At 41.0% G+C, this 11,675-nt stretch overlaps 1 protein-coding gene across 1 annotated transcript; it reads right to left on the bottom strand.

The window, feature by feature from the left end:
• Window positions 1-3,435: 3,435 nt before the first annotated feature.
• On the bottom strand, window positions 3,436-7,657 carry LOC138288070 (uncharacterized). The gene is made up of 2 exons (XM_069229291.1): window positions 6,822-7,657; window positions 3,436-3,844 (listed from the first exon to the last, which is right to left on the bottom strand). Exons 1-2 carry the CDS (start codon window positions 7,606-7,608, stop codon window positions 3,810-3,812), a joined length of 822 nt encoding a protein of 273 aa, XP_069085392.1. The 5' UTR covers window positions 7,609-7,657; the 3' UTR covers window positions 3,436-3,809.
• Window positions 7,658-11,675: the final 4,018 nt, after the last annotated feature.

Below are 11,675 nucleotides of genomic sequence, written 5' to 3'. Positions count from 1 at the left end.
GGAACATCCTTGTTTCGTTGATAATGGGCACTTGGTGTTTCCTAGCATACAAGAGGCTTATTATGCCGCCTTAGCACCTATGGAATATTAGGGCCTGCTGGTTTCTGTCTGAGATAGCCATATCTAAGTTTTCCGTAAGGGGCCCTACCAGTTCAGTAGTTTGTCCTGGCAGGTGCACTAGAATTGATGAAGCTCTACCTGTGTAGCTGGAGAATGTACCCATATAAGTGGACATTTTTGGTTCCATCTCTCGGTTAACAGCCACCTTGCTGCATAGAAAGGGCTTGTGCAAACCAAATAATTGTTTTTCTTGCTTCAAGTCACCTTCAGTGCAGTAGATAGGCCGATAGCAAAATCATTAGTCAGACAAGAGCAAAGTGCTTGTGTGAAAATAATCTCCCAGTACTGTGCTTGCTTTTACAATATGCACCTCCCAAATCCTACAGGTGTCCACTCACATGCCATTTGCTGTGACCTTCCTTGTCATACAGAACAGAATCCATCTGCCCATCACAGGGTCCTTCTTATGATATTGGAGCATTTCGCACTAGTACCGCTGGGCAGCTGTCCTGCAGAAAACTTCCCTTTCCCGCACCAGCCAACTCCACTCACCTTCATCGCACCAAAACAGCACAGGATGACCCCTGGCTAGGATGTGTCTTTCCATAATCGCTTCCTATATTAAAGAGGGGGGATGCTGTTTCATCATGATGTTGTCTTGTATTCTGGCATCATGTAAAATGCGTGGACTGTGCCTGCTTATGTATGGGTATGTATCTGTTGTGTCTATGTGTCATGATACACTTGGAAGGGGAGAATGCTGGCTCCATTATGAATTGTTATGGTAATGTGATGCCATGAAATACTGGTCAGAAACCTTCTGAAATGAATACGTAAAAGTAAATTGTTGGAAAGATCAATTAGGCCCCAGTTATGGGTGCCTAATGAATTCTGATATGTGTGGTAACACCTATTAAGGAATATATTGAAATTAGGAGTTTCGGACAAACTTTGCACTCCGACAATTTTCACTAGATACATTTTGGAATGTCAAACCTTCCAACATTCACTGAGGAAAAATGCCCAGTAAATACCAGGACTTGCAGATGCTGGTGCAAAAAGTACCAAAATCCGCATGTTGTGGAACTGTTTTTTGTGAGACTTCATAGTAGGTGCTGTTCCCAAAAATTGTGATTTTTATTAGGTGAAATAAATATCACTCTCTACTCTGGAGCATTCTTTGCCGGGGGCCTTAGAGAAAAAGACGAGGTGACCTTGGAGCAGGGCTGAAGAGCGGGGGGGGGGGTGTCTTACGTGCTTGTTATATTAAGGGATGTAATAGTAAGCCGTTCAACATAGTTCTAAGCAGGGTGGAAATTGTGACATCTCTAGTAGGGAAAATTATATCATGTAAGATTTAACTTTTAGCAGGCCAGAGGACCTTTGATTGCAGGCAGTAGTATACCGGTGACTGTGCATTACCAATAAGCAGGAGAGCATGTGCCAATATAAGGCTTGCTTCCACACATGTATAATTGTAAAACGCATTACACTGCATTTTAAAGCAGTGAGTAGTGAGGTTACTCAATCCAACGTTCTCAGTTAAACATTTAGGGCCTGATTCTAACTTTGGAGGACGGTGTTAAACCGTCCCAAAAGTGGCGGATATACCACCTACCGTATTACGAGTCCATTATATCCTATGGAACTCGTAATACGGTAGGTGGTATATCCGCCACTTTTGGGACGGTTTAACACCGTCCTCCAAAGTTAGAATCAGGCCCTTAGTGGTATTTCCATTTTGTTTGCCATCTGCTTGCAGGCTCATGTTACATAAGAATTATATGCAATACGTCCTGACTTGTAATTTATTTATTTATTATGGCTTCTAATCAGCTAGTCGTTCAACCACCACCATTTTTACCGAAGGGAGGAAAACCAGATATTAAATGGACTGAATGGTTAAGAATTTTTGAGAACTATTTGACTGCAATTGACGCCAATGATTTTCCTCCTGCCAGGAAATTAGCTCTTCTTTTCAATCATCTTGGTGTGGCTGGACAACGTGTGTTTGATAATTTGCCTCATGTTTCTCCTTCCACGGAGGATAGCAGTGGAGGTGATAGTAGTGTGTGGAATGTATATGTTGAAGGGAAAGAAAGAATTGGTAAACAATTCTCTGACAAATCGAATGTGTTACTTGAAAGGTTTAATTTCGCAATGTGTAAACAAGCTGTAGATTAATCAGTAGATGAATTTGTTGCCAATTTGCGCGTGCTTGCGGCAAAATGTGATTTTGGCACCAATGTGGATGTACACATCAGAGACCAGTTTGTGTTTCATTGTCATTCAAAAAAAATTCAAGAACGCTTGTTAGCATGTCGCAATCCTTCCTTGTATGAAACTGTTGATATTGCTAAGGCTGTTGAGAGATCCATTGTTACATCCAAGGTAGTGTGTGGGCAAAATGAACACACTAGTATTAATCAAGTGCTTGAGGATATAGAAGATGTTATGTTAAGGAAAGGGTACCAAGACAAAATAGAAATTTTGTGTCATGTTTCCGATGCGGCTCGCATAGTCACATTAGTAGTAGCCAATATTGCCCTGCTGTAGGTAAGAAGTGCTTAAAATGCAAAAAAAATTGGTCATTTTCAAGCTGTTGGCAGACAATTTAATCGTAATTCCAAGTCTATTAATAATGGAATGACAGTGAAAGTTAATAGTATTCATGCTCAAAATGAAAGCGCAGTTCAAGAATGTACGGATACATTTTCCAATTTGGTTTTGACCATAGACATTCCTCCAGGTAGAGGAAGAAGTATTACAAACATCAAGGGACCTATTTGTAAGGCAATTATTGATTCTAAGGAAATTTCCGTTATGGCAGACTCTGGTGCACCGATTACTATATTAGCAGATGTAACTTATCGTAAGTATTAGCCTGCGACTAAGGTGTTACAACAACCAGATATTTGTCCCAAAGCTTTTGGTGATCATGATATTGATCTATTAGGATGTTTTCTTGCTACTTTGTCTATCTTAGGAAGATGCACGTGACTACAATTTATGTAGCGTTGAATGGCAGAGACATTGTTGGGTGGAAAGATTTGGCGAAATTGGGCATCATCCTTCGCCCTGGATGTGATGACCGAATAATTTTAGGAGACATACCTGTGGATGTAGCTAAATTTAGTGTATACATTATCTCTACTGATTTTGATGTTAAGTCATTTATAGCAAAGTTTCCCAGGGCATTTGCAGACAAAGTAGGCACGGTGAAGGGTTTTGAGCATTGTATTAGAGTCAAGGAGGGTGCCATTCCCATTTCACACAAAGTCAGACCCGTTCCTATCTCAGTAAGAGGACAATGTAGATTTTCCAAGTAGTTTATGATGGAAAGTCTTAATTTTATTAAAGACACAGAGGCGAGTATTATGCTTTCTTTTCCTGCTTTATTTCAAACAGCAGCCAAGAAGAAAAGCACGAATCCCAGGGGATTGCAAACAAGCAACCAATGGGATAACAGAAACTAAGATCATTAACCAATCAATGCAGAGCATCACATAAGATATACCTATCCTGACTGCAGGCAGCCCTCTTTTCGTTTGCGAGACAGTCAAGAAACAGACTTAAACAAAGGTACTATACAACAGATCAAACATATTGCTAGAATTAGAGCAAAAAAGTCTTGAATTCTGTCCAAATTAGGAACAATGTATGGTTTAACCAGATGCTGGGTGTACAGATCCGAGCTTCGTGAAAGTCGTGGAGAATGAGATCCTCGTGAAGGAAAGGCATCCGCTGACTTAAGTTGAGGAGGATGCTGAAGCGTTGGTATTGGCTAGAAAGGGAGGGAGATAACAAGATTAGTACAATAAGTGGTGGGATAATACTCGCCTCCGTGTCTTTAATAAAATTAAGACTTTCCATCATAAACTACTTGGAAAATCTACATTTTATGACAAGACCGGAGGCTCCTATTATGCTTGTTTAAAGCATGTCAATTACAATAGAAGTTGCTGAATTAACAGGTTTACAATAAAATGTACGAAAGGTAGAATCATTAGACCAATCTGCCGATCTTAGAATATCCTCCAATCTTGAGCCAGCCCAAAAGGCTTTTGATGCCATGGCACCTCTAGCAGAATGGGCGCCAAATTTTGAAGTATCAATGCCCGCTAGTGACATTACCCATTTGACCCAACGAGCCAAGGTAGGAGAAGAAACCGGTTTATAAGGTTTCCTAAAGGAGATTAAAAGTTGGGAAGCAGAAGATGTTCTAAGATCGGCCGTTTTTTGTTCATAAACTTTTAAACAGTTTCCTACACAGAGTTTTGGTTGATTTGGAAAAAAGGGATAAAACACAGAGGTAATATTGGTTTTAGTACGACGGGACACATTGAATAGAATACCAGACGGAGTGAATTGACGAGCCGAGATATCTAAGGCTCTTACATCTGACAAACGTTTTATAGAGACAAGACACAGTAACATTGTTAATTTGGCTGAAAGCATTTTCAGAGATAAGGATTCATTATCTTGCCAAGAGATAAACATTTGAAGGACTAGGTTGACGTCCCATATGGTGGAGTATTTGGGAATTGGTGGATTGGAAAATTTCACTCCTCTTAATAAACGACAAATCATAGGATGTTCTCCTACTGGTTTTCCGTTTATAAGAGGAAGATGTAGCGACAATGCTGATCTATAAAGATTAATGGTTCTGTAAGATTTGCCTGCGCTAGCCTGAGAGGCCAGGAAGTTAGCTATTAAAGTTAGATCTGCTGAAAAGGGATCGCATGATTTTCCCAAACACCAGCTAGACCAGATAGACCACGCTGACTTGTATGCTTTGGAAGTGCCGGGAGCCCAGGAGCTGTTGATATAAGCTGAAGCTTCAAGTGAAATTCCTGGATAAGACGATGAAGACCTGAGACTTTCCAAGCGGATAGAAACAGGGTTTTGTTGACAATGAGATCGTGGGGAAGACCTTGAGGATTGAGAAGTAGTGAGGGAAAGGAGGATAGCAGGACGGGAAAGTCGACGGCTAACTCCAGGAGAGTGGGAAACCATACTTGAGCTTGCCAGAACGGAACTATTAAGACTATAGTGGCTTTTTGTCGTCGGAGATGATTGAGGACTCTGTTTATCATTATGAACGGAGGGAATGCATAGTGCGTTGCGGAATCCCACTGTTGGAGAAAGGCATCGGTCGCTAATGCATGAGGGTCTGGTCTCCAGCTGAAGAAACGAGGTAGCTGAGTGTTCAGACGGGATGCAAACAGGTCTGTGTGAAAGGGACCCCACTTGTGATGGATAGAGTTGAAGACTGAAGAGTGAAGTTTCCAGTCGCTGTAGTCTGAAAGATGACGAGAAAACCAATCTGCGACTGAGTTGAGAGAACCTGGTAAGTATTCCGCTTGAACTGAAATTTTTCTGTGAAGGCAGAAATCCCCAAAACTTTTTGCCAGTTCTGCTAGTGGTTTGGATTTGGTACCGCCAAGGTGATTTATATATCTTACCGCTGTAAGATTGTCCATATGAAGGAGTACGGAACAAGAAACTTTGTTTTTGGTGAAAGTCCTTATTGCAAAGGAGCCTGCAAGCATCTCTAAATAATTGATGTGCAATGAAGACTCCTGTCGAGACCATGTGCCTCCAGTCGATATGTGACCACACCTTGCGCCCCAACCTGTTAGGCTTGCATCGGATTCTAACACAAGATCTGGGACTGAGGCAAAGATGGTCCTGCCGTTCCAGGCTTCGAGGTGATCCAGCCACCATTGGAGTTCTGTACGGGATTCGAGATCGAGGGGGATGAAATCTGAATAAGCAAGACCTTTGCAAAGATGACGAATTTTTAATCTCTGAAGAGCCCGATAGTGAAGAGGGCCTGGAAAGATTGCTTGAATTGAAGAAGAAAGAAGACCTACAATTCTTGCAAGAGACCTGAGGGAGAGAGAAGTCTGCTGTAAAGATAGGGTTATCTCGGATTTGATGTGTTTTATTTTTGAGATCGGGAGTTGAAGGAGACCTTGAGGGGAATTGATCAGGAATCCTAAGAATTCCATCTTTTGTGAAGGGGTAAATATTGACTTCTGCTGGTTTACTAGAAAGCCTAGGTCTGAAAGAAGGGAGATGGTGTAAGCGAGTTGGGACTTCAGAATAGAAATGTCTTGATGCATTAGAAGAATATCGTCTAAGTATATTATTAATCTGAAACCTTGAGATCGAAGAAGAGCTACTATAGGTTTCATTAGCTTTGTGAAACACCAAGGAGCTGAAGGGAGACCGAAGGGAAGACAAGTAAATTGATAGGTATTGAGATTCCATTGAAATTGAAGGAACTTTCTGTGAGAGTAGTGAACTGGAACTGTTAGGTATGCGTCTTGGAGATCTAGACGGACCATCCAGTCGTTGAGAAGTAGGGAATCTCGGAGCTGGAGAATGGTTTCCATCTTGAAGTGTCTGTATACAACAAAGTGATTGAGTTGCCTGAGATTGATGACTGGTCTGATTTTCTTGTTTTTTCTTATTACTAAAAACAGTGGGCTTATGAAGCCTGAAGGAAGGGGAAATGCCGGTTGAATAGCTTGTTTTTGAAGAAGCTCTTGTATTTCTGCAGAGATTAGGTCTGACGTTTCTTTTGAAAATTTGAGAGGGGGCAGCGGAAAGTTTTGATAGGGACTCTCATAAAATTCTATTAAATAACCTTTGATTGTGTTGAGTACCCAGGGATCTGAGGTAATCTCTATCCATTTGTGGAGAAACAATTTTAGACGACCCCCTACAGAAGGATGGCCAGAAGGAAGGTTTACCTGAATTGTTGTAGGATCTGCGTTGGTTCCTCCCTCTGTATCCTCTGGAGCGCTGGGGGTAGAACTGGGGACGAAAGTCTTGTTGCTGTTGTTGCTGGTAAGCAAATGAACCTCTGAAGCCTTGGTTTCTGGAAGGGCGGCCGGTGGAGCGGCTTCTGCCTCTACCGGCTCTGACAAAAACCCGAGAATTAAAAACCTTTTTAAGTGATTGTTGGGCTTTGTTAATTGAAGCAAAAGTGGTAACATATTTGCTTAGTTCCTTTATGAAATTGTCCCCGAACAGTAAGCCATCGGCTTTGGCTCCTGGATCTTTAGACGCCAAATTTGCAAGTTTAGGGTCAAGCTTAAGCAGAAGACCTTTACAGCGTTCATGCGTCATGGCTGAGTTGGCATTACCCAGCAAGCAAAAAGCTCTCTGAGTCCAGAGAGAGAGTTCTTCTGGGTCAATAGACTCATCATTGGCTCTAGCTGATTCAGCTAGATCAAAAATGCGGGATAACGGGCCGACCAGATCCAGTACTTTATCTTGACATAGAGCCCATGCTCTGTCCACCCCTTTGCGTGGGTCCTTGCCAAAGTTGGAGAAGAATGTTAGGAGGGACGGGTCTATGGCAGGGGTATCGGTAATGTGTAACGGGAGGGAAGGTCTGGGACATTCAGCTCGTAGTCTTGAACGAACTTGTTTGTCTAGAGGAAGTCGCAATTTAGCTAAAATATATTTTGCTACATGATCGGAGGGAACCCATTCTGTCGAATTAGGATGGTGGATTAGTCCAGGGTCAAACATGGGGTTGCCGTCAGAATCTAAGAGGGGGGGATGGGATTGGCTAGATGAAGCTAATTTAGATTTTTTAGGAAGAGGTCCGATCCAAAAATTAGAGTAATTATCGTCCTCAAAGTCTGACGAGGAGACAATAGAGTCAGCATCGTCATCGGTATCTTTAATATCCTCAATCACAATTTTTTGGGTCTTGGGGACATTTTTTGACTTACTTTTACATTTTTGACCCAAATTTGTATTCCCCTCCAAACTGGGAGGCCTTTGAGGGACTTTGTCCTCTATCCTGTGTGAGTTTGACTCACCAACCATAAGCGCAGACGAGTCATTAGACTGACTTTGAGAAGCCTCCGGGGCTTTGCGCTTTCTGCTTTCCCCCGCAGAATGGGCCATTTGCGATTGAGATAGACATGAGGACATAGTGGACTGAATTTGTTTAGAAATTTTGTCCATAGAAGCAGAAACTGCTTTCTTGACAGAGGATTGAATGAAGCTATTTAAATTATAGGAGAAGTCTTCTTGAGAGTCTTCATTAGATTTAAAGTAGTCTGAAAAATCCATAGCTATGACAAAGAGAGAAAAAACGGTGTTTAAAAGGGTTAAATTTGAAAACACAAGCTTTCAGGTTAATGACCTGTGACTCACCGAACAAATATGCAAGGAACTCTTGAGAAGAATTACTGCCGGCTCTCCGTGAACAGTCTCAGCTGCTTTTGTTTATACAAGCGAGGCTAATTGCAAAATCAATAAAAGCCTTCAAGCTTTTAAAGCGTTCTTCAGAAGAGAGGCTAATTGAAAAATCAATAAAAGCCTTCAAGCTTTTAACTCGTGTTTTAGAAGCGGAACGAAGAATGGCAGTGAAGCGGCAGAAAAAATCAATAGAGCTGTCAAAGCTTTCACCCAGCGACGCTCTGCGGTGAAAGGAATGTGTTGGACTGAAGCCAGCTGTCAGAGTAGAGGTCGGGTCAGCCGGCGTTCAGGATAGAACGTTCGCGGCGACGCGCCTCTGACAAACGGAATTCGAGAAAAAAGACGTGTTGAAGTGTCAAACTACCAAGTATTACAAATATTCACAAGAAACGATACAACAAGAGTTTTAACACGATAATAAATGAACATATAATATAATATAAATACAAGGAAATAACAGATAATATAAGGAGCAATGAAGGGTATACTTATCTTGACTGCGAGCAGCAAGAAAAGAGGGCTGCCTGCAGTCAGGATAGGTATATCTTATGTGATGCTCTGCATTGATTGGTTAATGATCTTAGTTTCTGTTATCCCATTGGTTGCTTGTTTGCAATCCCCTGGGATTCGTGCTTTTCTTCTTGGCTGCTGTTTGAAATAAAGCAGGAAAAGAAAGCATAATAGGAGCCTCCGGTCTTGTCATAAAATTAAAGGATCTGCTAGACAAATTGGTTAAAGATGGCATCATAGCTCCCACAGATTCGTCGGAATGGGTTTCGCCAGTTGTACTTACAAAAAAAGGAATGGTGAGTTGAGGCTATGTGTGGACCTCAGGTCCTTAAATAAGAATATTATTGTAGATTGTCATTCTCTTCCACGCATTCAAGAGTTAATTTCTAGTTTAGGTGACGCGAATTTTTTTTCCACTATTGATTTGCGCTCTGCGTACCATCAAATTGCTCTTAGTGAGTGTTCTCAAGAACTCACTACATTTATAACTCCTTTTGGGGCTTTCAAATATCTTAGATTGCCTTTTGGTTTAGCGTCTGCAGCTAGTGTATTTCAGAAAACGATGGATTCGCTATTTGGTCATCTTAAAAATGTGTGTGCTTTTCAGGATGACATCTTAATACACACTGAGAGCATTGATGAACATAGAATTCTACTTGACAACATTTTTTCTATTCTTGAAAATTGCGGTATGACTATTAAAGGTGAGAAATGCAAATTTATGGTGAAGAGTGTAGAATATTTAGGCCATACTATTTCTGCGGAAGGTATTAGACCCAAACAGGGGAATTTAGAAGCTATTAAGGACGCCCCTTCTCCAACTAACAAAGATGAACTCCGTTCATTCCTTGGTCTATGTGAGTATTATTCACGATTTGTTGATGGATATGCCATGTTAGTACAACCTCTCAGGTTATTATTGAAAAAGGGTAGTAAATTCATCTGGGATGAACAAGCCAGTGGTGCGTTCGCTGCTATTAAGCAAATTGTTTTATCTGCTCCAGCTTTAAAATCTTTCATACCTACAGCGAATTCTTTTATTACAGTGGATGCCAGTTTAAAAGGGTTAGGAGCAGTGTTTGGCCAACGTGTCAATGGTCAGGAACATACAGTTGCTTTTGCGTCCAGGGCTCTTTCCGAGGCTGAGAGCAATTATAGCAACATCGAAAGGGAGGCTCTAGCTTGTGCCTGGGCGGTACATAAATTTAAAACATATATTTGGGGTACTGGTTGCATTTTATATACTGATCACAAACCTCTTGTCTTTCTTTTGGATGGTAATGGCCTTGGAAAAGCTTCTGCCAGATTGGTAAGATTGCTTTCAAAGCTACAAGAGTACAACTTAGACGTTAGGTATTTACCTGGTGGAAAGAATGTTAGAGCAGATTGTCTTTCACGCTTACCTCTGCCACTTTCTCAATCGATTCCTGTTGATGATGACACTGAGTGTGTAGTGGGTACACTAGACGTTGTTTCAGTATCGGATGGTTTATTTACCGAGCAAGAATGGCTTTCAGCTATGTCTAATGATGCAATTTTGCCGGTAGTAATTCATCATATCAAGCATGGTTGGCCTAATAGGAAGAAGTATGGAGGCGAATTAAACACATTTTGTCATCTGGCTGCTGAACTTTCTTGCGAAAATGGTATATGCATGAGAGGTTCTCTTTGTGTCCCTCCTAGTATCTTGAGACCCAGATTGATAAAGGCGGCACATGAAGGTCATCTTGGGATTTCAGCCACTTGCAGGAGACTTAAAGAGAAGTACTGGTGGCCTTGTCTTGATAAACATGTAACTGATTTTATTGATAAATGTACTTACTGTGTGGTATCTGATAAGCATTGGATGTGTCATACTAAACCGCTGCATAACATCCCTCTTCCCGATAATGCTTGGGAAAACTTAGCAATGGACTTCTCTGGTCCTTTTTATTTGTTACCCAAAGACATGAGGTACTTAATTGTTGTCGTAGACTATTACTCCAAATGGATATACTATGATTTTGTTGAGCATGCAGACACAGACTCAGTAATTATGTTCTTGTCGCAAATCTTTAATCTAGAAGGTGCACCTTCTGTGATCGTCACTGATAACGGTATGCATTTTACTTCTGCCAAAATGGAGAACTTTATGAAAAAATTAGTATTAGACATTCACGTGTGGCCTTGTATAGTCCTGCCTCTAACGGTTTAGTTGAAAGGGCTAACCGCTTTCTGAAAGAAGGCATTCAGACAGCTATAGCAACCAACTCTAATGTGTTAGAATTTTTGAAAGAGAAAGTCTGGGCATATTTGAATACTCCTCATTCTACAACTGGTTTTTCTCCTTTTGTTCTTCTTAGAGGTAGAAAATCCAGATCTCAGTTAGTGCCAGCCTGGATGTCTTCTTTATGTAACAAAGAGACGAAGGTGGATGTAGAAGTGTTAAAACAAAGAGTTTGTGAAAAACAGAGGATGCAGAAACTTAACTATGATATCAAGAAAAATGTAAAGGATGTTGTACTAAATGTGAATGATTGGGTTTTAATCAAAAAACCTCTTAAAATATGCAAAGGAGAATCAAAATTTTCCCTCCCAGTTAAAATAATCAAAGTTACCAAGACTGCTGTTTTGTTGGAAGGTAAGGGGTGGTGGAACAGAAACTGTGTGGTTCCTATATCCTTACCTCAAACAAAGATTTTCTGAAATGTATATGCAGGGAGGGAAGATGGTGCTAGTCTGGATAGCACATTCTTTGATGGTCCGAAGTTGATTCAGACGGAGATCAGTAGTACAAGTCATGAGGATTGTAGTCATGAAGATGGTAATGTTCCGATTCATATGGAGAACTCTTGTTATAATAGCGACAATACCACTTCAACATCTTTAGTCGTGGA

This window comes from Pleurodeles waltl, chromosome 4_1 (assembly GCF_031143425.1).
Source record: "Pleurodeles waltl isolate 20211129_DDA chromosome 4_1, aPleWal1.hap1.20221129, whole genome shotgun sequence".
Lineage (NCBI taxonomy): Eukaryota > Metazoa > Chordata > Amphibia > Caudata > Salamandridae > Pleurodeles > Pleurodeles waltl.
The sequence above is the reverse complement of the archived record's forward strand: the minus strand, read 5'-3'. Positions and strand labels throughout refer to the sequence as shown.

What these genes read in the sequence shown, in the direction of transcription:
- LOC138288070 (XM_069229291.1), bottom strand. Translation starts at nt 7,608, where the DNA reads ATGTTTGACCCTGGACTAATCCACCATCCTAATTCGACAGAATGGGTT. An exon ending in CAGATCCTACAACAATTCAG is followed by an intron (nt 3,845 to 6,821) that starts GTAAACCTTCCT and finishes CTCCCTTTCTAG; the next exon opens with CCAATACCAACGCTTCAGCA.